Source organism: Bubalus bubalis, chromosome 12 (assembly GCF_019923935.1).
Source record: "Bubalus bubalis isolate 160015118507 breed Murrah chromosome 12, NDDB_SH_1, whole genome shotgun sequence".
Taxonomy (NCBI): Eukaryota; Metazoa; Chordata; class Mammalia; order Artiodactyla; family Bovidae; genus Bubalus; species Bubalus bubalis.
Window position 1 is genome coordinate 102,255,503 of NC_059168.1, and position 26,304 is coordinate 102,281,806.

The following is a 26,304-nucleotide window of genomic DNA, read 5'->3' on the forward strand; positions in this document are numbered from 1 at the left end:
CGTTGGAGTCTGGGGCCTCGAGGCAGCTGGACTTTGTAGGACAGAACAATGGGTGGGGCTGCGGGGGCAGGCCTAGGAACCTGCAGGAGCGTTCCCTGGAGTCACTGATCAGTGCCAGACTGCACGTGTATCGGGCAGGCTCCATGGGGCCTGGGGGAGAAAGGCCACAGGGTAGCTGGGAACTGCCTGGGGGTCCACACGGCACAAGATGATGCCGGCCTCTGATGGCCAGGGTCAGAGACCTCGCTAAGCGCCGCAGACCCACGCTGAGACTCCAGGAAGGCTGTGCTTCAGGTGTGAGGACGCACAGCCCCCAGAGGAAGCACACCTCATCCCACCTGGTGGGCGCGTGCTAAGTCGCTTCGGTCGTGTCTGACTCCTTGCGACCCTGTGTGCTATAGCCCGCCAGGCTCCTCTGTCCATGGGATTCTCCAGGCAAGAATGCTGGAGTGGGTTGCCATGCTCACCTCCTGGGGATCTTCCCAACCCAGGGATTGAACTCGTGTCTCTTACATCTCCTGCATTAGCAGAGGAGTTCTTTACCACCAGTGCCTCCTGGGAAGCCCAATCCCACCTTAACAAAGACGAAAACTAAGCCTCAATGAGGTCAAGCTGATCCTCCAGGAAACTGACTGCCTGTTGGAACTCAGCTCTTTTTCGTTTGATATTCTCAAAGCAGGACCACACAGTCGAGACTCTCAAGAACGTGAGAACCACAACGTCCAGGATATAATAAAAAACAATGCTTGAGATCAAAAACAACAAAAACAACCAACAAACAAAAACTATCAGGAAAATGGGACCCCTACAAGGAGAGACAACAGGTCAGAGTATCATAGTTAAGAGATCACATGGACGTCAGTATTTGCACATAAGAACTATAAAATGGCTATTATGAATATGTTTAAACTTGAAAAGATAATTAAAATGAATGAAAAGATGTGGAATCTCAGCAGAGAAATGGAAACTATAAAAAAGCACCAGATGGAATTTCCAGAACTGGGAAATACAATAGTCTTAAATGGAAAACATCACTGAATAAGCTGCAATCAGTGAAGCTGAAGACATGAAAACAGGCACTAGAAAGCATTCACATTGAAGCGAAGAGAAGGTGGGCAGGGGACTGGGGGAAAAAAAAGAATAAAATTTCAGAGAGCTGGGAGGCAATAGCAAACAGTTTAACATACATGTAACTAGAGTTCCAAAAAGAGGAAAGAGAGGGAGGGAGGGATGGGGGGAGAGAGGGAATATTTGCAAAAATAATGGGAGAAAATTTTCAAAATTTGATAAAAAGTATCAAACTGTAGATCCAAGCAAAAAGAACACAAAATAAACCGCACCTTGATACATTATAGTTAAATTTTTTAAAACCAAACAGAAAATATTAGAAGCAACCAGGAGTGGGTGAAATGCTTTATATACATAGGAGAACAAAGATAAAAAATAATCTCTGAGTTCTCATCAGAAGCAATACAACGGAATGCGTCAATGCAACAATGAAATGATATCTTTAAAGTGCTAAGAGGGGGGGAAAGCCTGTCAACATAGATTTCTATATGCAGCAAAAACATCCTTCAAGAACGAAGGTGAGATAAAGACATTTTCAGACAGATGAAAGCTGAACTTCACCAGCAGACTTGCACTACAAGATATGTTAAAGGAAGTTCTTTAGGCTGAAAGAAAATGATATATCAGATGGAGACTTGGATCTAAACAAAGGATCCAAGAGAAGTGTTGATATTGAGTATATATAAAAGCCCTTTCCTCCTGTCTCTTGACTTAAAAAAAAAAATGACTCTTTAAAGCAAAAATAATTACAATATACTTTAGCGTTGGTGACATAGGTAGGAGTAAAATGTGTGGCTACAATAACATGAAGAAGCAGAGCAAGACGAAGGGAAAGACTGCTGCTGGGCTGTCCTGCTCCCCACGAAGAGGTGCAGCCTTAATTCAAGACAGACTGTGACGGATAGCGTGTAACTCCTAGAGCAACCACAAATAAGACGAGGCAAGGAGATACAGCCAGAAAGGCAATGGAGGAAATAACGTGGATTACTAGAAAGCATTTTTGACCAATCCAAAAGCAGGCAGGAAAGGAAGAACAAAGAACAAGGACTTCCCTGGTGGTCTGGTGGTTAAGGGTCCGCCTGCCGATACAGAGGACGTGGGTTAGAGGCCTGGTCCGGGAGGACCCCACATGCTGCAGGGCGACTAAACCCGTGCACACGCTCTGAGCCCAGGCTCTGGAGCCCTCAAGCCACAGCTAGAGAAGCTCACAGGCAGCAATGAAGACCTAGCACAGCCAAAAAAAAAAAAAAACACACCACACAAATAGAAGACAAAAAATCAGAATGGTGGACTTGAAACCAACCATATAAAAAATCACCTGAAAGGGAAACGGACTAAACAGTTAAAAGGCAGAAAATGCCAGGCTGAATTTTTTTTTAAAGCAATTATGTGTTGTCTACAAGACACATATTTAGAATATAAGACACGGATAGTTCAAAAAAAAAAAGAATAGAGGTTATACTTATCAGACAAAGTGGGCTTGGAGAAAATGAGTATTACTGGAGAGGCAGAGGAGTGCTTCCTAGCCATAAGGGGAGATTGCACCAAGAAGAGGCCACGCTCCCTTATGCACACACAGCTTCAGATTTCAGGACGCAAAGACCGGCAGAGAGAGAGAGAGAAACCAGCAGGCAGAGCTGGCGTTTGTAACGCACCTCTCTCAGCTACTGACATAATAAGCGAAGAGAAGTCATTAAGGACACGGAAGAAATGATCACACTATCAGACACCTCAGCCTCACTGACATTCTTAAAGCACGATATTCAACAAAACCAGTGTATATATTCTTTTTAAGTGCACATGTATTTCACCAATATAGACGTGTGCTGGGCCATAAAAAAAGTCTCAATAAATTTCAAAGGGCTGAAATCATATAGGGTATGTTCTTTGACCTCAAGAAAATTAAAGAAACGAAAAACAGTCTGGGAAATTCCCAAATATTTGGACAGTGAGCGGTATACTTCTAAATAATGCATGGGTAAAAAAAAAAAAAAAAAAAGAAAGAAAAAAAGCCGCAAAGGAGATTAGAAAATACTTTGAACTGAATGATAAAACACAGCATATTAAAATTTTGTGAGATGCAACCAAAGACGTGTTTAGAGATAACTGTGTAACATTAAGTGCTTATATTGGGAAAAGTGAAAGTGCTAAGTTGCTCATTTTGTCCGACTCTCTGCAACCCACAGGCTTCTCTGTCTGTGGAATCCTCCAGGCAAGAATACGGGAGTGGGTTGCCACCTCCCCTGGAGAAGGGGCTCTTCCCAACCTAGGGATCAAACCCGGGTTTCCTATATTGCTTTGCATGCATGCTTTTCCCATCTGAGTCACCAGGGGAGGCCCACTTACACTAGGAAAGAATGGTTTAAAACCCTGCCTGTAGCCACCTCACTCTACAATGGGCTAAGACAATACTGCAACAGTATCCTCTCCCTAGAGGGTGGAAGCACTGAGGCTTCAGACACGTGTGACCTGGGGCTGTGCTGGGATAAGCCCCACCGCCTCGCCTCATTCCTCCCCTCCCCCAGCTCAGCAGAGCCCACCTCCAGCCTTAAGTGCCTCTTCTTTTTTCTGCACTTTCCCTATCTGTGTACCAAATAAAATGCATGCAGTGAGTAAAATTAATAGTATTTTAATAAAAGTCTTGGGACTTCCCTGGTGGTTCAGTGGTTAAGACTCTGAGTTCCCCATGCGAGGGGCACAGGTTCAATCCCTGATCAAGGAACTTAAGATCCCATATGCTACTCACTGTGGCCCCCCCCTAAAAAAAACTTCATGGCTGTTTCTGGTTAGAAAATCCATGCTCAGCGCAGGAAAAAAAAATCAGGATTGTGTAACACATCACTCTACAGAGATAACCAGTTTGGTACCTGGGTGTTCCTTCAGATGTTTTCTGAGCACAGACTAACACACTTCTCTGAACAAAGATGAGAGCATCACCTCAGCTCTATCGAGTGACTTTGCTTTCCACTCCGCTCCCAGGTAACAACACTTCAGGGACTTGGAGTCACTTTACAGGTTTCTGTTTAAAGCTGCCCACAGCTTACTTAACTAGCCTATTACGAACAGTCTGGGGTCACCTTTATGTTTCATCACGCATCCTTCACATCTCTTGTTGAGTATTTGGGGGAGCATCGCAGCAGAATAAAGTCCTAGGTGTGAAATCACAGGGCCAAAGAATGAGCGCGGGTCATATGTTAATCAGCAGTGGCCTTTATCTCACAAAAGGTTGTGCCTGTTTATATTCTCGCCAGCTATACACAGGAGTCTTTCAATAAACCTTGTGGGAGTGAATGTGGCTTGTTTGTTCTGAGATGTTTTCCCACAAGTGAGAGGATCATAAATGTGAAAACCCAAGGCAGGGGATGGCGGTGGGGGGGGGGGCCTCTGGGGGCAGAGCCCGCAGTTCCTGGAGCTTTGGGTGCAGACAGGTCTCGGCAGAGAGACCCCACCCGACAGCTCAGCGCTTGCCTCTGCCAACCACAGGTCCCCTATAACTAGCTTTACTGAAATCTCATGACGTCTTGGGTTTCTCAAAAACACCTTTGAGAAATGTGAACTTTGAATCGGTCTCCAAATGCTCAGTTATTGAAATAAGCCCCAAATGACTCTTCTGCTGTCAAGCAAAAACCAGCGTGAGTTTTTCTATTTTCTGTTTGGAAAACTCTAGACGAATCTGATTTCTTTACGAAAACAATTTAAATTAAACAACACTTTTCTTGAACGAGCCTGTCCGCATAAACCAGCTTTGGCCCAGTGACAATTATCTAAATTGCTTTGCACGATATTAAGGTGTCACTTTAGTGGTTTTCAGACCCTCCCGCTGCCATTAAGGCTCTTCTCACTTCTCACATTAAGGCTCTTTTCACATGTCTTCACCTACCAAGAAGCGCAGGCATGTAAATAAACCTGTGGGTGTGGCCACAAGTAGAGTGGGGCTCATTCTTTACAAAGAAGTCATCCCGAATGGCAGCTGGAATTCTAGTCTTATAGTATTCTTAAGAGGTAAAAACAGAAGGAGAAGGAATTATTTGAATAATTATAATTTTGTTTTTTAAAACAAAACTTGGATACAAGAAAAACATACCTTTTATCGTAAAGTATCCAGACTATTTTTCCATGCTAACCAAAATGGAATACTGCTATTTAGTCATTTTACTAAAACACTCACACAGCTATTACTATTTTTCCATACTTATCAGAATGAGCATTCAGTTCTCCACCTTCAACTTTTGTCACTGATTCCTGGCTGGGAATCTCAGTGGCTTTGGGATTTTAAGTTGGAGACCTAACTGAAAAGCACTTTTTATTCAAAACCCGAACCTTCTAGGGGGGCAGGTATGTATTTGTGTGTCGGTATACATGCATATCCGTATGGTGTGCATGTGTCATTTGGGGCCATAAGCGTGCAGATTTATATATTTGGGGTGCAGGTCTCACGTTGCCTGAGTAAGTAGGGGCTACTGCGGCTTCCGCAGCATGTGAAGTGGGAGGGGGCCGGTGCCTCCCACCCCCTCCCTTGCAGTGTGTCTCCTACAAGCATCCTTTCTAGCCCTTTATCCTCCTGAAACCTGACTGGCATCCAAGACCACCTGGGACCACTCCAGGAAAGACCTGGAGAACTGATCTCAATATTTTCTCTCCTCCTGGTAAAATATTTATTGAAACTGTGCTGAGCAAGAAGCCTTCCTCTGGTTCAGAAATTGTCTGCCTGCAAGCACGCTGACCTGGGTTGGGGGAACCAAATGAGACTGGAGAAAATAAATAAACAGCAGGTCCACATTATGCAAGAACTCCGGCTTTGAGGGGGATGGCGGGCGAGGGGGGAGGCGGGGGGCGCCTCTGGGGCAGAGCACAGAAAAACCACTGAGCCAAAGGACATAAAAGATGAGGACCAGAAAAAGGTCCAGCATTTTGGGCTGCAGACATGTTTTTATTGGTTAATGTTTTCATGGCCATGTTCTTTAGGAGGCAAAAAACCTTATCCCTGCAAAGATGGATTAACTGGAAACTGTTCGGAGCAGAGAGCAAGAAAAAGAAGTGATGCCGATCCCCTCACTGTTCCCATGACACGGGAGGGCCCTGGAGAGCAGGACGCCGTGGAAGGTTCTAGAAGTGGGGCAGCAACCAGGGCACTCACCGTTGATGAGGCCGTATTTCTGGGCCAGGAGGGCGGCCTGCAGGCTTTTCCCACTGCCCACAGGCCCGCAAAGCAGCACCCTTGGGGTGAACGGGGCATTGGATCGATGGCTGGTTTGGACGTAGGTCAGAGCTGGAACGAGAGGAGAGCAGGATGATAAACCAGGCTCCTAGAGAAAGGGGGCCAGCTCCCAACACCTCTGCGTGGGCTCTTTTAGCAACAGTAATTATTTCTCTGTTTTCAGCCCCGGGGAAACCCTCTGGGCATCTGCCAAGTGACCACAGGGTGAAGTGACCAAATGACCCCTCAGGCCTGGGCACCAAGGCGGGAGGGGACAATGAGAGGCACAGAGGCTGCCCTCGGAGCACACCGTCCTGGGATCCCTGACACAGCAGGGCTCAGCGCTGCCCTCATGGCCCCCAGCACTGCTGGGGGTACTGTTGAGGGCTGGTCCTGGGACACAGAAAACACACTAAATACTGGTCTGGGGAACTTCTCTGGGGTCCAGTAATTAAAAGTCCATGCTTCCACTGGAGGTGGGGTATGGGTTCGATCCCTGGTCAGGGAAAGAAGATCCTGCATGCCATCCAGCATGGATGGCCAAGAAAAAAAAAAATGTGCTGAGGCGTTTCTCAATTGAATGAAGGCTGAGCTTCAGCCTGAGGCCCTGGGACCAGGCCGACCTCCTAGAGTCAGACACAAGCTTTGATAAATGCGTCAGGCCATGCAGGGGCCTGGCACATGGGGGACTTCTAAAGGCCTTCGGAATCGGTGGAGAATAAATTGCAGCCTCACTCCAGTGACACCAACTTTGTTGCGAGTCTCCAAAGAGGCCGTGATCAAACAGGTCCCAGCATGGGGAGATGGAGGCTTGGCCCGGGGTGCCTTGGCATTTGAGGAACAAAGACTCAGGGGGACAGGGGCGAGGTGCCTGCACCATGGGGGGCATGGGATGCCAAAAGCTACTGAACATCAAACCAGGTCGCCTCCCACTCGACATGGAGGGGGCACCAGAGCGAGCTGGGCAGGCTGTTAAAGGGCAGCCACTCAGTACCTGGGGCGGGGGGGGACAGTCCACCTGCTGAGGCCGAGGGTGGGTACCTCCACCCCAGTCCCCCTTGCATCAAAAGGGGTCTCCTTCCCCAACCCCGCCCCCTGCCAGGGACCCAGACCATCCCCAGCAGGTGCCAGGGTTCCTGCAGGCAGCATGTTGAGTCAGCCCCTCACCCGGGATGGAACCATCAGAAGACAGGAAGGGGTCCCAGGGCACCGCCCTGACACCTGGGACAGGTGGGCAGGGTCTGCCAAGCTCCTGCTCCTGACATCCAGGGCGCTCCCTGGCCCCTGCCCACCAGGTGCGGGTAGCACGCCCCCTAGTGGTGACAACCGCAAATGCCTCCAAACATCCCCAGGTGGGGAAGGGGACAAAATTGGAACCTAGTGGGGTATGTTCACGGGGCAAATTTTGAGTCTCAGACCTTGTGGGATTTTTTTTATTGGAAGGTTCATTAGGGATACTACGATTCCTCTCTGTCTTGGAACTAAAGGCACAGGTAGGTTACCAGATCTTCATGGTTAGGATGACAATCTGCCAAGCTAAATTCTCTGCGGGCCTTGTCTGATCTGATTCAGGCACCGTCCCCCAAGGGAGGTGCTTTTCTTGTCTGCATTTTGCAGACTTGGCAGGGCTGGGGCCACTCTCCCAAGCCCACTGCCAGGGGTAACACTTTCCACCAGCGAGACCAACCCGGGAGACAGAGATAGACCTTCCAGGAGCCAGCCCATCTGAAGAGCACAAATACTACAGCCAAAGCAGCCTGCTTACAAATGATGCTTAATTTACAGTAAATAACTAAGTTAATTAGAAGTAATGATCCCCCAGACAGTCTCAACATCTAATTATTCTTTTTAAAAATATGTGGTTGCTGGATGCACTGCAGAGAGATTTAAAAAAAACAACACAGAGAGAATTCTGCATTCCAATTTTCAATTTATCTCTCTGCATTATTAATTAATAATAATTAATATTCAGACGCTCACATTTTTATTTACAATTCCAGGCATGAATTCTTTATGAACGATCATATGAACTTTTAAATTTAATTAAGTAATTTGGAAGTAATTAATGTGTAAATTCAGAGTCATGGCATAAGATAAATGTTGTGGTTGTTTATCTTCGGAGTGCAGTGTTTGCTACTAAAGACCCTTCCAAGATGCAAAATCACTGGAAATTTACAAGGCGTCTGTAAGCCTGGTATTTTTCAAAGTAGCAACACCCTGCAGACATCCTCCCTCGTCCACTGACTCCCCTTTGGAGATCGAGGCTGTGCCACTCTCTGCTCTCCTGGTAAAGCAGAGACACCCACTGGCAGATGGGGGCTGGCGGTACTAGGGAGCTCAGAACCACCTCCCCCTCAAAACTAAAAGTCTCTGGAAGAGATTTAAGAGGATATACCAAAAAAGGGCATTGTAAACTGTCAAGTGTCTTAAAACCCCTGCAGTGGTATTTTTATCTTCTCAGGCACCCAGCATCACGCAGAAGGGGCTGACTGGGTGTGAAGCTCGGCAAGACTTTTTTTGAAAAACCAGGGGAATTCCCAGACTGTCCAGTGGTTAGGACCCTGCGTTTTCACTGCTGAGGGCTGGGGTTCAATCCCGGGTCAGGATACTAGGATCCCCCCAAGCCACACGGTGCAGCTGAAAAAAATAAAATAAATAAAAGGAAAAACTAAATTAAAAATAAAAAAATGATTACGCAGCTGCCTTCAGTTCAGTTCAGTTCAGTCGCTCAGTCGTGTCCGACTCTTTGCGACCCCATGGACTGCAGCACGCCAGGCCTCCCTGTCCATCACCAACTCCTGGAGCTTGCTCAAACTCATGTCCATTGAGTCGGTGATGCCATCCAACCATCTCATCCTCTGTCGTCCCCTTCTCCTCCCGCCTTCAATCTTTCCCAGCATCAGGGTCTTTTCCAATGAGTCAGTTCTTCGCATCAGGTGGCCAAAGGACTGGAGCTTCAGCTTCAGCATCAGTCCTTCCAATGAACATTCAGGACTGATTTCCTTTAGGATGGACTGGTTAGATCTCCTTGCTGTCCAAGGGACTCTCAAGGGCTGCTTTGGGGGAGAATTATTCTAATTTCCTTGTCTTTCGGGACCGGATGTTGAATCACCATGACCACGGTGCCTGACACTGAGCCATCCCTGCACCAGCTCCTGGGCTCACGGCTGCGATGCCTGCTTCACAGGACCTCACGCAGCGCAGCCTCACCTAAGCCTGTGAGGAAGGATCCGTCTTTGTGCCCATTTTTACGATGACAAAACTGAGGCCCAGAGAGATTATGAGAGTTGCCACAGATGGCACAGCTGATGTGTGGTGGGGCTGAGGCTCGCTCACGTGTAGCCTGGCCCTGAGGTCTCAGTGGTCAGACCCCCGGTCCCCAAACAGGCCCGTTTCAGCCACTTTCTGGGAAGCTGCCGTGAACATCCGCCACTGCCCCCGAGGCATGCTGTGCCGGCGGGACTGCTTCTGCTTCCCAATGGGCCCAGGACACCTGGTGTGTGTTTCTGTTGCTGTTGTTTTCTTGTGGCGCTGGTGGGTTTGGTTTGTATGTTTGTTTATTTAATTTTTATACATTTTCTCTTTCTCCTTCTTGATCCTTAGGGCAAGATTTTGTCTTTTTTCTTTTAAAGACTTTTTATGTGAACCTTTTAAAAAAATGTATTTATGTATTTATTAAATATTTATTTATTTAATTTGGCTGCTCCAGGTCGTAGTTGCAGCGTGTGGGATCTAGTTCCCTGTCCAGGGATCAAACCCAGGCCCCCCACACTGGAGGGCAAAGTCCCGACCACCAGACCACCAAGGACATCCCAGGGCAAGGCTGCGCGCTCCTTGCCCTCCCACCCCGTCCCCGCCTCTCCTCGCACCACTGTCAAGTCCGATGACCACTCAGGGTGTAGAGTATTAGCCCAGGGTCTCTGAGGGGGACACTCTTGGCGACCCCACGCTTGTTTCTGGGCAAGGATCCTGGGCCACCCACGACTTGACTCCCCCGCTCCCAAGCACACCCCGGACGCTGCCCAATGAAGTGACACAGGGACGAGACGAGTGGAGGGGCCGTCTGGGTTTACCCTGGTAGAAGACGTCCACACAGGGCTGGTCGGCGCTGATGACCTTCAGGATCTTGGGGTACGAGGGGAGGATCCTGACGATGTTCCTGTGATACTCGAGCAGCTTCCGCGCCGTCTCCCCCTCGAAGATGCCTGCAGGCACCATCAGTCGATTCTGGATTTCCGACTCCGGGGGCCAGTCGAAGGTGGTGTGATAGATCTCTGCCGGAGAGAGGGACGAGGTTAGAGTCACCAGCCCGTGCTGGAAGCACAGCCTGCAGGTCCCAGGGACGCCTGTCCGCCCCCGAGGTCCGCCCACCCCAGGGGTGGCTTCAGCCTGCTCCCCCGTTGCTGCGAGTAACAAACCGATGAGGGTGCTGGGGCGAGGGGAAGGGCGGCACTGGCCTCCTAAGAGCTCACTCTGTGCCAGGCACCCGCCCACAGGCTCTCAGCCTTCTCACAGGGAGCGGGTCACAAGGCGGGGCTTGGGGCTCTCAGCCTCAAGTCCAGGTGAGAACACCGAGCCTCAGACACTGGGCAGCCCCTCCCACGTCCCACGGCTAGAAGCGGGCAGGGACCTCGATCTGTCTGCTGCCCAAGCTGAGAGGGGTGCTCAGTGAGGGGTGGGGGCTGTGATTAGGATCTGAGACCTCTGAGATCCCACGGGGCAGGCAGACGCAGGAGGAGACTGCCATACCTCCAGTCTGAGGGTCAATCCTCTTCCCCAAGTTTCTCTCAATCAGGACGGTGTCTGGAGCACTCAGCACGACTGGGCAGAGAAGGAAAGAAGCCAAACCAGACACAGTGGGCGGCAGGACACTAAAACACCCACCACCTCCACACCCATCAACCCCTTAAGAGAGAGATCAGAACACAGACATGGAATCTCAGGACAGAGGTCATCCATGCATGAGCACTGCCTGCCGACCGCCTTCAGGGCCACCAATAACTGTGCCATCCCTGTACAGAAGGCGTTTGCCACACTTGGGATTATTTCCTATAGAGAGCTTCTCAGTGGTTTCCAGCTTCCAGTGGTTTCTCAGAGTTTCCCATGGTTGAGATGGGGGCTTCCTGAAACAGGGAATCCCCAGGGTCAGAGCAAGACCCCAGGTTCCTCAGCACAAGCCCCGAGTGCATAGCTCTTGGAGAACTCGGCTGAGCGGTCCTCCTGGTTCCTGCCGGGTCACAGGCCCATCAACCCCCCTGCTGGATGGTGGCCCTGGGCTGGGGGTGGGCACTGGGGAGCCGCTGACACAGCACAGGCTGGGCGCTCACTCGGGGTCTGCAGCCCTGGTGGGCGGGGCTACTCACTGACGTGTCTCGGGGAGATGCCAAGGGTCTGGATCGTCAGAGCCTGCTCCCGCGTCTCAGGGATGCCGTCCAGAATCCAGCCCTAGAAAGAGGATGTGTAAAGAGGCTCACCTATGTTTACTTTTTCAGATTGGTGGGGGGCAGTTATTATAAAAAGAATATTGAGGCTTCCTTGGTTGGTCCAGTGGCTAAGACCCTGTGTTCCCAATGCAGGGGACCCAGGATCGATCCCCAGTCAGGAAACTAAGATCCTACATGCCAACAACTAAAGACCCACAGGCTGCCACAAAGACCCAGCACATCCAAATAAATAAGGAATAAAAATTTTTAAAAAAGGAATATCATATCATACCTTTCTAGAAAAACTGGAACTTCTAAGATAAGAGAAAATAAATGTTTCTGATCGCTGCATCAACCTTACTTAACAATCCCTCTCATAATATCACATTCCCTTCTGAAACTGATGTTTGTGATGATAGTCACAACATAGAGATTTTCTGTCCTGACTTTTTGTTTCCATCCCAGGTTATAACCACACTGTATTTTTTTTCACGTTGACCCACCTCTTCACTGGCCATATAACGTCCCACCGGTGAGCGGTCTCACTTACTGAACCACGCTCCATGACTGGACATTTCCCCACTGACTGTTCGCACTGTTGTAAGTAACACTGTAAGGGACGTCCTTGTGTGTGGCTCTGTCCACATTTTGGATTATTCCCCAAAGACAGCTTCTCAGATGTGAGAGGCAAGGAACCATCAGGGGCAAAAGAAAAGCCCACAAGTCCTGGATGAACAGAGCATTAGGAGGCCTGAGTCCAGGTTTCTGTTCCTAGTGAATTTGTTTTAGGGCTGAACTTCTTCAGGCACCTTCTTGGATCAGCTGGGGAGCCGGTTTAGATTTATTTTCATGAACCTTTCAGTCCAATTGTGAGGGTCACACACGATTGCTGCACACGATGTAGAAAATACTACAGGGTGGAAACAATAATGCTTGTCGCTGATTGATACCACCAACCCGCAACTAGCCACTGTTAACACTTTGGTGCATCTCCTGCCAGGCTTCACAGACGGATATCTTTTTTTCCTGGTTGGGGGTGGGGAAGGCAGTAGAGGGAGGAAAATCACACTGTACATACTATTTTGTAATCTGTTCTTTTCATATAGTGAGAACACTTCATGCACACTTTCCCACATCACAGAATTCTCCTCTCCTGGGAGTTTTTGCAGCTGCCAAGCATTGCATGAATTGACCTGCCAAATGCTAATGAATCACATACTGCTGCTCATTTAGTTTCATTCCACTACTTTAAAAAAAGGAAACAAAGCCATTTATTAGGGACTTTCTAGTGGTCCAGTAGTTAAGACTCCAGCTTCCACTGCAGCGGTGCAGGCTCTCAATCCCTGGTGGGGGAACTAAGATCCCACATGCATTTTGGTATGCACCACCCCCCCAAAAAAAACCATGATAAATTTCTAAAAGTTGATACCTTCTTTTATCATTTTTGATACATTTTGCCACACCAAGCTACAAACTTGCCCATCAGTTTCTGAACCCAATGGCGGATCACCTGTTTAGTGTCCCTGCATCTTGGCCACTGTAAGGCTCTATCTCAGGGAAAATCTGTCCAGCAAGACAGCATAGTGTTGCTGTTTTAATTTGCATCTCTTTGAGCACTAATGAGGTTCAATATTTTTTCCATGTGTGCACTGGTTATTTGAAATTGCACTTTTCCAAAATGCCCATTCATGTCATCTATTCACTCTGCCCTTGGGGTTTTATCCTCTTATTTGTTCACAAGAGCTCTTTACATATTAAGAATATTAACTTATTTTGGCAACTGCTACCAGACCCTCCTTGAGGCAAACAAAGCAACCAACATTTTCCACAGTTTGGCTTTGGCCTTTTAATTTTGCGTAGGTGTTTTTTAACACATAAGTTTATGGCCAAATCAATCAGTGCTGTTTTCTTCAGATTCTGGTGTTGAGTGGATGTATAAAAAGGCCCTTGTCACTGTAAAAGCTGGTAAATATTCACCTGCATTTAAACTGTGTTGTCTTACCAGTTTAATTCTTTACCCTGAAATAGTATATTTAATAGAGCCAGATTTTTTTTTTTTTTCCAAAAATGATGTGGGCCTGACCTGACCATTTTTATGTGGATTTCCATCTATCCCAGGGTCATCTGTGAAACAGCCTGTCCTCTTCCCTCTGTTGGTTTAGTCGCTAAGTCGGGTCTGACTCTTGTGACCCTATGGATAGCTGGCCAGGCTCCTCTGTCCACGGGATTTTCCAGGCAAGAATACTAGAGTGGGTTGCCATTTCCTTCTCCAGGGGATCTTCCAGACCCAGGAATTGAACCTGGGTCTCCTGCATTGCCAGTGGATTCTTTACCAACTGAGCTGCAAGGGAAGCCCCTCTTCCCTCTAAATAGAAAAAAAGTTTAACACAGTCTACATATTGGTGTGATGTTGGTTCTGCATCTTTCTTCCTGTAGACTCTTGTGTCAAACTCACACTGTTTAAATTACTGCTGTTTTATAATTTGTTGTTCTATCTAGTAGGAGACGCTCCTCCTTCATTTTCTTTCTTTTTTTTTTTTTTACATTTGTTCCTCCAGGTAAACAGAAGACTATTTTGTTAAGTTCCAAAAATATAAATTCTACAAGGTTGGGAATGACATTAAACATAGAGATTAATTTATGGAGCATGGACATTTTTACAATATCATGTCAAAACATCTTCCCAGGAATTCTCTGGTAGTACAGTGGCTATGATGCAGCTCGCTACCTGACAGGGCTCCAGGTTCGATTCCTGGTTAAGGAACTAAGATTCTGTAAGTCACGTGACAAAAAAAATATATCTTCCCATTTGTTTACGTTGTTTTTCTCTTTTTTTATGTCCCCCAATAATATTCACATTAAACAATTTCTAGAGTCTTTTCAAATCCCTTGAGCCTAGAGTTATACATGTGTCTCAGTTGCTCAGTCGTATCCGGGTCTTGTGACCCCATGGACTGTAGCCCGCCAGGCCTCTCTGTCCATGGGATTTCCCAGGCAAGAACACTGGAATGGGTTGCCATTTCCTTCTCCAGGGGATCTTCTTTACCACTGAGCCACCTGGGAAGCCCTCACATATCTACTATTTAATGCCCTCAACTTGATGGTCAGATAAAGCAAAATTTGGAAGGGTGAAATAAAGCCACTGATTATCTCAGGTCTGCCTTCCTTTCAGGGAGGTACAGTAAAAAAGCATAGCTTTATTCATTTACCAGGCAAGGGGGGGACATAGCGGGCTCCTGCCCCAAAAAACTGGGTCCCCCTTAGATCTCCATTCTGCAGTGAGAGGCATCAGGCAACCCCAAGCGGCTGCTCAGGTTTCTGAGGCTGGCTCGCAGAAGGGGGCTCCCCCTCTGCCATAGGCCCCGCCCTCTCAGCAATTATAAGAACTTGGTTGCTTTAAGGTCAGAGATGGACTAATGGGATAAACTCAGACTCAAGGTCACTTGTAACTCATAACACCTGATGTATAGAACACCACGCGGTTGAGGGCAAGTCATGTCTTTCTTTAAAAAAAGGGGAAAGGGTCACATTTCTTCAATATTGAAATATTTAGGCTCCAGTAGCCTCAACTGACAGTTAAAAAAAAAAGCTAAACAAATTTACAGAGTAAAGAGTGTTGGAAAAATCAGGCACGCTTTCATTAATTTCTTAAATTATGCAGGAGAACATGCAGCCACGGAGGCCCTGGATTCTAGAACTAATGAAGCAAAAGTGAAAAAAAAAAAAAATAGAAACCAAGATTTTTAACAGCCTTTTGCTCCCTCAAGTCCTTGTTATAGCCAGCCAAGTGTTGGCTGCAGCTCTTAAAAAAAAGCAAACACCTACATATGTGTGCACCCTACAGGAACCAGGAGGTGTGGGGTCAGAAACCCGCCCCCCCAACTTACAGTTCTGAAAGCCAAACCCAAATGTTCTGAACTTTGGCTACTTTCAGACCCCTTCATTTTTTCCATATCTGGAAGGGAGGGAGCTGGAGCCCACTGACCACTTCTTCTAGGACTGGGGCGGGTAATTCTGTTTCAAATCCCGGTTTTGAAGCTGAAAGGAGGGTGGAACTCCGCCTTCGCACAGCACCGAGAAAGACCTCCGCATTTAATATTGCATTACTGAGCAATCATTATAATCTCACCCATAAATTTGCAGCTGATATCAGTATGTGGTCCAAAGCTTTTAGAACTATTCAGGGAAACAGCTCTCGCCGACTGGAGAAAGCGGGCCTTCCAATTACACAGGGAAAGTGCAGCAAAGTGAGGAACATCTTCCTAATTAGCTGGCCTCACTCGTGCGTCATCCTGGTGCGGACGTGACATTTAAGGAGGGAGAAGGCGGGGGGCGGGGGGCTCGAAGCGAATCCCAGGCCGCTTTGGCTCTCCGGGTCTACGCTTCCAGACTCAGGGAGATGGTCCAATCACCCAAGGTGCAAAGAAACGAGGTCCCTGGGGGACACACCTCCTTCCCCTTCCCCATCATCCTTACATCCCAGCATTCAGATCTCAGCCTGCACGCTGCTTCCTCAGAAAGGCCTTCTCTGACGAGCCAGTCTTAAGGAGTCACCCAGTCACTCTATCACATCATCTGTTGACCTCTTAGGGCGGCACCCACACCCCGCTAGTCCCAGCCTCAGCTCGCCTGGGAAGGAAGGCTGCAGTGACCCAGGCCTCTACATCAGGGAGTGTGGCTCGTGGAGCGTCCTCGAGATGGAAGCCCCAGGCTTCGTGCCTGGACAAGACCTTTCCCAGCGCTCCTCCCCGCTCACTGCTTTCTAAAGCTGCACATTCATGTGGCTGTGCCAGGTCTTAGCTGCTGCATGGAGGGTCTTCCATCTTGGCTGCAGCACGTGGGGCCTTCAGTGGTGGCACACGGCGATTTTACTTGTGGCACGTGAACTCTCAGCTGTGTTATGTGGCATCTAGTTCCCTGACCAGGGATCAAACTCAGGGGTGGTGGGGGGGAGCGTACAGTCTTAGCCACTGGACCACCAGGGAAGTCCCCCAGAGCTCCTCCCTTTGTAGAGGTTATTCGCAACTGCCCGGTGGCAAACGGAGCACACTTTCGAGGGGAAACAGCAATTCTGGGTTGAGAGCAAGCTACTGGCCGCAAATTCTGGCAAAGCAGGAAGTCATCCATCAGTCAGCAGCATCCGCGCCCCGCCGCGATGGGATGCTGGCGAGCTGCGTCGTGAGGGTCGTGGGTCTGACTTCCAGGAGCGGCTGGATGCCGAGGTAGCAGTCAGTCCCTAATTAGAATACGTTATCCGTCTTCCTGACACTTCAGTGAAATGTCTATTCTGCTGCTCTGGAGCCGCAGCTTTGTTCCAAGCAGGCTAATTGATATTCCGAGGCCTTCGCTCGCCATACCCCCGTGGCTCGCTTCTGTTTTATCACACATCAAAAAGGCCGTATGCTCAGGGCACTCCTGCACCGGCACAGAGCTGGAGGTCTGCACAGCTGCGTGGGGTTCAGTATTAGAGGAGGGACAAGCACCAAGCAGATGTCACAGATGGAAAAAAAAAGGGGGGGGAAGCAAAGCAGCCCGCCAGCCCAGGGAATGTGGCGGGGGGCCCCTGCAGAGCACGGCCCACTCTGTGTGAACACTGGCCTCTCCTGCCCTCCTGACTATTATTAAAGTGCAATTAGCAACTTCACACCACAGGACTCTTGCCCTCTGAGCCCTCGGCCTGTTTGATGCGGTGCTCTTGTCTCCTCCTCTCTTCTCCAAAGACCAGAGTGGGGGCGCTCCCCTGGGTTCTCCAGAGGACGCCCTGATTCCGGGTCCCAGCTCCGACTGCAGGCTCTGGAGGCTCTATCCTAGGGGTTCCCTGGAGCCGGAGGCCGATTCCTTAAGTCCCAGGGAGGCAATCTGAGGCTGAAGGTTTGTGTCTGATCAATCAGATCACTCAGCTCAAAGTCTGAATCGGGGACATATCACAAGATGCCTCGTAGGCCTGCCACCTCCCTCACTTTTTTCTGGTGAAATGTTGTACAGTTTCCCCACTGTCTAGAAGAGGGCGGAAAGGAGATTTTGATCAGCCAGAAAAGAAATGCATATTAAAAGATCCAGTTTGGGAAACTGATGTGTTTCAAGACAACTGGTGAGAAAGATGAGAGTATTTTGATGGTTACAAAAAAGTTGACATGACATTGAGCCAGTATCGGTTCCTCTGGTTCAGACAGAAACACACCAATCTTAGCCTGCCATGGCATCGTAGGACAGCTTCCACATTCAACTTATCTGAGAGATGACTAGCGGGAAGTTTGACTTTGAAGTTTAATCTCAAACAATAGGCAACGCCTGCCGGCGCCCCTGACTGGCACACCCTGCTGCGGGCTGGGCTGCTCTGGAACTCGCCTGCTCGCTGGCTCAGCAGCCCCACGAGGCTCTGCCCGGCCGTCTTCAGCGCCTGTGTTCAGACAGGCTGAGGCATGTGGGAGAGGTGTTTCCAAGTAACCGACGGAGCCGGGTTCCACCTATCTTGGCAAATCAGTGACACATGCCTGATGGTTTTCTAAACAAACACGAATCTGGGAAAATCCATACTCCTGGGTCCCGCTGGTTAAAAGCCACTGATCTCCAGGGTGTTGAAATTTGGTAAAACACAGATGTGAATGCTTAAGAGGTTTCTGTTGTTGTTGTTGTTGTTCAGTCGCTAAGCCATTTCTGACTCTGCAACCCCGTGGACTGCAGCACGCGAGGCTCCTCTGTTCTCCACTGTCTGCTGGAGTTTGCTCAGATATATGTCCATTGAGTCAGTAATGCTATCTAACCATCCCACCCTCTGTCGTCCCCTTCTCCTTTTGCCTACAGTCTTTCCCGGCATCAGGGTCTTTTCCAATGAGTCAGGTCTTCATGTCAGGTGGCCAAAGTATTGGAGCTTCAGCTGCAGCATCAGTCCTTCCAAAGAATATTCAGGGTTGATTTCCTTTAGGATGGACTGGTTTGATCTCCCTGCTGTCCAAGGGACTCTGAAGAGTCTTCTCCAGAGGTTTGGTTTTTTTTGTTGTTGTTGTTCCCAAATAGCTAAAAAATGTTTTAAAATCAAATTCACATAAAAATGGACCAGTTCCACCGCAGCTCCTCACCTGGGAGGATGCTGAGACGACCCACTGCAGAGAAACTTGCTTTGCTGAATCACGTTTAGTTTCCAGGTTCAGACACAGTGGGCAGTCGTTGAAAGCACAAAAAGTGGCCACCTCGACACCGTCCAGTTAACGGGTCTGTTCCTTCCAAACCCTTTAGAGCCTGTCTGTGGTGTAGACTCGTCTCTTCAGAAATAAGATGAGCCCATCAGGATGTCAGTTTACTGTGGTGTTGAAGAGCAGAGCCTCAGGAATCAGCCTCTGCCACTGCTAGCCATGACTTTCAACACCTCTGGGCCTTGCTCTCCTTCTCTGCAAAACGGGGACACTAACAACCATCTACCCCACGGCTGCTGGGATGACTAAATGAGGAGTACAGGCAGACAAACAATGAGAAAACAAGCACGGTGCCTGGCGGTGAAGCAACAGCCCAGGCTAACTGGTTTCATTACTGTCATTATGATTCTGACCAAGGCGAATTCTGTTCTTTCCCTCTACCCCCTTTCAAGAAGGTATCCCACTTAGGACTGTAGAAATTAATATAAAGAATTCATTTAAAAAGACAGTCTCAGGGATTTCCCTGGTGGTCCAGTGGTTAAGAATCTGCCTTGCAATGCAGGGGATTCACGTTTGATCCCTGGGCCAGGAGCAAGGATCCCACACTCTGCTGGGCAAGTAAGCCCGCACGCACCGCAGCTAGAGAAAGCCTGTCTGCCACAACAGAGACCCAGCAGAGCCAAAATAATAAAGTAAAATAAATGAAAAGGCAATCTCTTGGAAAGAGCACTAACTGGCGTTCTGGATATGAACTAAGAAAAGCCTTCTAATTAACGAAGACTTGGGAAAAACACGTTTCGCTGAAAGTGAGGGAGTCCGGTGGACTGTGGCTAGTGCAGATCCGCTCCCAGAGGTGTGTTTGCCAGAGCCTGACTGGGGGCCTCCCAGGGGAGCCTGCACCCCTGAAATCACAGTCAGGAGCCAACAGTGGGAAACAAGCCTGAGGGCTCCTTTATCCTCCTGTCCATCCATCCATTCACCCACTAGCACATTTATCCATGCTGCGTGCAGAACGCTGTGTTTTCATACCAAAAAGTTCAGAAGCCCTTGGTTGGAGGGCTTATCCGCTAGGCAGCCCTGGGGGTGATCGGTCACTGGTTCATTTAACTACCTACCCCCAAATCTGGCTGACCCAACTCTGGTCACATAGGGCTCTTTTCTAATTGGTTGTGGCTTGTGCAAGGCACTGAATATCACCTATAAAATAAGAGGATTGGAAGAGGTAACTTCTAGCAAAGACAATTATGGTCTAACAAAGACATTTTGAGAGTAAACAGCCCGCTGTTCATAATTACGCAGGGAAAAAGGCATCAACCAGGAAGAGGGACTGTCCTGCCTCTGAGGGTCTTTGCACATGAAAACATCATAATTTACTTGCAACCCTGCAGACTGATTCTCCTATGAAATTCTGCCGGCTCACCAAAATCATGAAAAGAAGAGGGAAACCCCCACCAGGCAGTGGGGGCAGAGCTTGGGGGGGGGGGGTTACATTTACCAGGTCTGATCAACACCTGAAATGACTCCCCTCCCAGGGCATTCCAAAGGGCACCCTGAAGGTCGAGTGCTGGGTCCAAGCTGGGTGTGCGTGTCTGCCTAGAGTCCTGGCTTCGTTCTCAGAAGTTGCAAGCCCAGACTCCACTGACCCCAGGTGGCTCCTCGGACCTCATCTCTCTCTCTCCATTCCAAATCCACTGATGCAGGCGCGGCTTGGAGCCAAGCAGCCAGCCCCTTGATTTCCACTTCCTCCTCGAGCTGCAGCTCCCTCCCCCTTGTCCTGGGACCCCCACATCCACCCTTGGGGCAGGGAAAGCACTGGCCACGGGCTCTAAGCCTGTAGCCTTGTGATCATGAATTACCCAAAACCTGAGTCTCAGTATCCTCGACTGCAAAATGGGGGCAGTCAGACCCTCTAAGAAAAAGTCCCTGCGATGACTGCATCGGATTATTAATGAGAAGCGGGATGACCAGCACCCGACCCGGAGCAGGCGCCTTTCTCCCCGCTAAGAACAACCTGTGGTGCAGGAGCATGGGCGTTTCCACAAAACCGAGAGGCCGCGTCTCCATGCAGCTGATTACAAGGCTGCCGCTTCAGGCCCAGAGAAGCGGGCAGGACTCTGGCTGACGCTCAGGGCCCACCTCCACCAGGAGCAGCTGTCCCCTCACCCCCTACCTCGGTGGGTGCAGCCGGCATGGGTCACTTTCCTCTGTCCCGCTGTCCCTGGCATGTCTGCGTCACTTCCTTCAGCAGCTTGGGCCCTTTCCAGCCTCCAGCACCCACCAAGCTTTTCAGGCCCCAGGACGAGGGGGAGAGAGCGCCAGCTCCAAGGGAGGGGTGGGAGTTGAGGGGCTGGGTGCTTGGCTCTGAGCCATGCCTGGATCAGTGGATTTGGAAAGGAGAGAGAGAGGTGAGGCCTGAGGAGTCGCCTGGGCTCCGTGAACGCCGGGCCGTGCCGCCTCTCACTCCCTCCGTCCCAGTCGGAACCACCTTCTTCCTCGGGCTCAGTGCCCTGGGACATTCACTCTCAACCCACGAGGAAGCCCAGACCACTTTCCACACCTTTCTAAGCTCGTCTCAACTCAGGCCCGTGGTCTGCTGCCAGAGACTAGACCCTAGGGTGCCGCTCCAGGAAAAACCCAACCTGACCAAGTGTCGGAAGGAGAATGCGACAGGGCCTACTCCCGAGAATGAGACTTCATCAGTTGAAAGCCTAGTGAATTCCACACAGCCTCAACAAGTCAAAAGCACGCTGAAAAACATATGCACATATGCTCTGGTATTCTAACCAATATGTTTATTTATAATTAACATTATAAGTGTGTCCTGTGCTGGGCTCAGTCGTGTCGGACTCTTTGAGACTCACTGGACTGTAGTCGCCAGGTTCCTCTGTCTATGGGACTTTTCAGGCAAGAACACTGGAGTGGTTGTCAGTAGTTATGTATAATTCAAATCGGAGGTAGTTAATATGTTACAGATTATAGCTAAAAATCAATCATTTTAGTTTCTGCAATTCTTAAAACATGCTCTGAATGACAATGTTGAGCCAGCTGGGACCCCAGACCCACACTTACCAGCCATAACAATTGATCTGCAAAGCGGGGGTAATGCTGACATTATCAGCATCATCACCCTGGGGTTCAGGGTGAGGTGCCGTGACGGGCGGGAACTGCCGGCCCGAGGTCTGGCTGACGGCAGGTACTGGACGGACGACGGCAGCTGGCGCCGTTCCCAGCCTCGGGCACATGCCATGCTCTTCTGGGTTGACCCCTGACCGGAAAACTAAGTCACACCAAGAGCCTGGCACTGGGGGACTGAGGGTGCCCTTTGGCGCTGCCCTCCTGTGGGCCGTTTCCAGCTCTTGGGTGGGGCAGGCCCCCTGCTGCAGCCTCTGGATCCATCATCCAGCCAAGGGCGAAGTGGCTGGTGGGCCCAAGTCCAGTCCTGTCTCCAGTACCAATGGGCCTCTCCAGCGCTCTCTGGGGCTAGAACATTGGGCTCTGCCCTGCATTGCAGTCATCTCTTCTTCCTCCCTGACGGCAGTGAGAGGGGTCCTGAGAGCGTCAGGACCTGCTGCCCACACAGCACCCGGACACTGCTGCTCAGCGTGCAGACAGGTGGGCCACATGTGCCACCAACAAGCCTGACATCACACCACAAAGGGTCCAGAAATACCCACAAGCAAGGGACCCACGAGGGGATCCTCACTGGGCTCCACCCGCAACCCACCCTGGCCCCCAGAGCCCTGCTGCACAGCAATGCACACCAGAAGTTTTCCGAGTGGAGTTCAGACCCACCCTCGGAGGCCCCGCCATCCTGGCTGCGTCTGGACAAGAGGAACACACAGCCCCGGGCCTCAGCAAAGCTGTGGATCAATAAACCCGCACTCCTCAGAGGCCGCGGGTGACATCTACCAACCCGCGAGCATCAGAACAACGCCAAGAAAATTCTGCGTTCCCTCTGTCGGAGGACGGGAGCCTGGTAATTAATGCCAGCCCAATGACACCGCCAGGAGAAATAAAACAAACAGCGGGTGGTTCTGCAGACCAGAATTGGGCTCCTCTGCTCCGACAGCATTTCAACCATAAAATACGGACTCCCGTTATGGGCAGGGAAGCATAAATCTGAGAGCAAAGAGGAAAAAATAAACAAGACTCTAGAAACCTGCCAAGTAAATTTTAAACTTTTGGTTCCACAGTCAAAAGTATGCAGGACTTCCCTGGTGGTCCGGTGGTTAAGACTTCGCCTTCCAATGCAGGCAACATGAGTTCCATCACCGGAGAGGGAAGCTAAGATCCCACACGCCTCTCGGCCAGAAAACCAAAACATAAAACAGAAGCAATACTATAACAAATTCAGTAAAGACTTTTAAAATGGTCCACATCAAATTAAAAAAAAAAAACCTTTAAAAAAAGTATGCTCCAGCATCACCTCCTTTCTCATGAAATAACTGAATGTCTCCAGTATATTGAATGAGATTAAAAAGAAGAATCCGCCTGCAATGCAGGAGACTCTGGTTTGATTACTGGGTCGGGAAGATCCACTGGAGAAAGCATAGGCTACCCGCTCCAGTATACTTGGGCTTTCCTTGTGGCTCAGCTGGTAAAGAATCCGCCTGCAGCGTGGGAGACCTGGGTTCGATCCCTAGGTTGGGAAGATCCCCTGGATAAAGGAAAGGCTACCCACTCCAGTATTCTGGCCTGGAGAATTCCATAGACTGTATAGTCCATGGAGTCACAAAGAGTCGGTCACAACTGAGCGACTTTCACTTTCAAAAAGAAGTTAACCTGTGAACACAAAGGCTCGCTTGCCGTTTTCCGTAAAGGAAAGGTCTCCACCCGGCACTGGTCATTGGGGGTGGGGGACGACCCCCCTTCCAGTCTGCCTTGGGGATTTTCTCCAAGCAGGGGGTGTGGTCAGAGGTTTGCCTTCGGCGATGTCACTCCAGTTTAAGGAGGGAGATGACGTGGAGCAGACACCGAACTTGCAGGACGTCTGTCTGGAAGAGCGAGCGGCTTCTCCTCCAGGCAACACACGTGTCCTTCCTTTACATCAGCAGCGGGTTTGGGTGCCGCAGCTTCCTGCTCTGCACAGCAGGAGGAATCAGCGCTAGAGGCCTACCCGCGCCGTTAGTGCCGGCCCGTGAAAGCGGGCATCAGCTCCTTCATTCTGTTGTCCCCGTGAAAGCGGGCATCAGCTCCTTCATTCTGTTGTCCCCGTGAAAGCGGGCATCAGCTCCTTCATTCTGTTGTCCCCCACGGGACCGAGGATGCTCCCTGCCGCACAGTAGTGCCCAGGAGTCTTGGGTGTAGAAACCTCGCAGGATGGTCGTCCAGATGGCACAAGTGTGGCAGTGACTCCCCCAGCGTGTGCAGGGAAAGGCTGGTGAACCGCGAATGTACCTTCCTCCTGATGGACCCGCTGTGGCGCCAGCACCCATGCGGGGCTTGGTTCTGGCCTTCGTTTGCCTCCTTCCCGACCTTCGCCACCATCCCAGAGGCCGACGAGTCCTGAGGCAAGGTGGCATTTTCTGAACTCACTGAAGTCGGGGCCTGGCTACATTCCATTGAACAAACCACAGTCCTGGGGGGACAGGTTCTGCTTTTTGGGCCTTTGCTTTTGGTGGGGGAATTGGGAAGACTTCCTGACCCAGGGCTGGGGATGAGGAGATGATGGTTAGAACTCAGCACCCTGAACGCAGGCCTCTGCTTGGCCACCCCGGGGGAGGGGTGCAGGGAAACACGGATACAGCAGGTGAGTCTGTGCTATCAGGGTGGGCTATCCACTCGGTGGGTGGGACTCTGAGCACCCTGGTTTGGGAAATGGAAAGGAGAGGTGCTGTGACATGGAGCACGACTGTGGAGGGCGCTGGCTGCCACGGGAGCCCCCAGCATGCTGACCCCTGCCTCGCTCCCACTAAAGGCTGCTGCCCAGCCCGGCCCAGCCTGCAGGGGCTTCCAGCCTGACGCCTGGCAAGAAGCAACCCTAACCTCTGGAGCCCTGGAACTCCAGCCCACGTGGCAGCTCAGAGGAGGAAAGAAAAGCCACGGCATGCGGACAGAAGCCAGGGCGGGGAGGCTCCAGCTGGCTCTGAGATGTCGCTGTTTTACCCCCAGGCACTACAATTAACTGCTAGTTCTCATCCATGTAGGTGCAGGACGCTGCAGAACTCACTGGAACAACAATTCTGGGATCACGCTGCAGGCTCACTGATGGGTTGGAGCCCACCGGACCCGGAGAGCAGAGGCCCCGCCCTAGCGCCCAGGATGACCTCGGAGGAGGCAGCTTCCTGCTGCTCTCGTCCGTTCACCTCACCAGGAAAGCAGGTAACCCTGCCTCGTGGGCCTCGGGTCAGGCTCGGGGCTGTACACTGGGCTGCACCCCCCAGAGCCCTCTTGGTCTACCTGCAGCCCCAGGGCACCCACACCCAGCCACACCCGGGCCTGAGCAGCTGCCCCTCGCCGGGTCCTGCTGCCGCCCCCAACCCAGGTATGCGAGGGCCAGCAGAGGTGGACATGAGCCATCTGCGGAGGCCTCTGCCTTTTCGGGGTGATGAAACACCCACTGTCTGATGAGCCTTTACAATCGGTCACACCCGTTCCCTCCCCACAGCTGCGGGAGGCGGCTGACCCTACATGCAAACATTTCTTCTTTTCCTCCTGGACCAGATACGTCTGGACAGTCACATTCCAACTCGGTCTGGTCCTGGGGACACGGACATGCCTTTGTCAAAGAGCCAGCACAAGATCACTGAGTCCTGGGCTAGAGCCTGGCCTGGCAGCCAGGAGAAGGGGCAGTCACACCTATCCTAGCCCATGGGTCCCCTGATCTAGGCTAAGCCCCTTCCCCCATCTGGGCCTCCGTTTCCCCTTTCAGAAAAGGTTTTAGGCATGAATATTTTCAAGAAATTTGTTTTTAAGAAAGTTGGTGAGACAAACTGAAATTCATCCACCAGGCACAGAGACTTCTACGAAATGCTGTTATTTACTATTTCAAAATCAAGTGTCTGAGTGGTCTGTCCTTGTCACAGTCAATTAGAGACAAGGAGGACACAGGGAGCCTCAGCACAGGATGCCAAGCCCCAAGCGAAGGCAGGTTCCCAAACACTGGAACCCCGGGTCTGGTGGTGCACTGGCTGAGCCTGGTCAAGCTAGAGGAGACCACGGCCAAACATGAGCCTTGAAAGCGCTGATAATGGAAAATAATCTCCAGACGTAATCATCTATTCCTACCGACAAAACTAGAACATTCACATTCCACGGAGCAGGCTCGATGGGTTTTAAACACCTTCCCCTCCTTGGGCCAACAGCAAGTTGGGAACAGATTTCATGGAATTATGTGACTGGCATTCCCTTGTTCATTCATTTCATAGATATTTCCTGAGTCTGTACCCAGGTACCATGGGAGTTGCTGTGGGATTCTGTGATGACTGGCACAGATGGGACCTTGCCTTCACAGAACTCACAGAGAAGAGAAGGGTGCTGTGGG

At 50.2% G+C, this 26,304-nt stretch overlaps 1 protein-coding gene across 16 annotated transcripts in view; it reads right to left on the reverse strand.

Annotated features, from left to right (window-relative positions):
* Window positions 1-26,304, reverse strand: part of AK8 (adenylate kinase 8) — a 136,559-nt gene that overhangs the window by 73,298 nt on the left and 36,957 nt on the right. For 13 of the 16 annotated variants that reach the window (XM_044926495.2, XM_044926494.2, XM_006062153.4 and 10 more), the window contains 4 exons: window positions 11,629-11,710; window positions 11,015-11,086; window positions 10,339-10,539; window positions 6,206-6,337 (listed from right to left, as the gene is read on the reverse strand). In XM_044926495.2, coding sequence (XP_044782430.1) covers window positions 6,206-6,337; window positions 10,339-10,539; window positions 11,015-11,086; window positions 11,629-11,710 — 487 coding nt within the window. Of the gene's footprint in view, window positions 1-6,205; window positions 6,338-10,338; window positions 10,540-11,014; window positions 11,087-11,628; window positions 11,711-20,991; window positions 21,014-26,304 lie in introns of those variants that run through there. The other 3 variants (XM_044926493.2, XM_044926490.2, XM_044926503.1) reach the window with 2 other exon arrangements.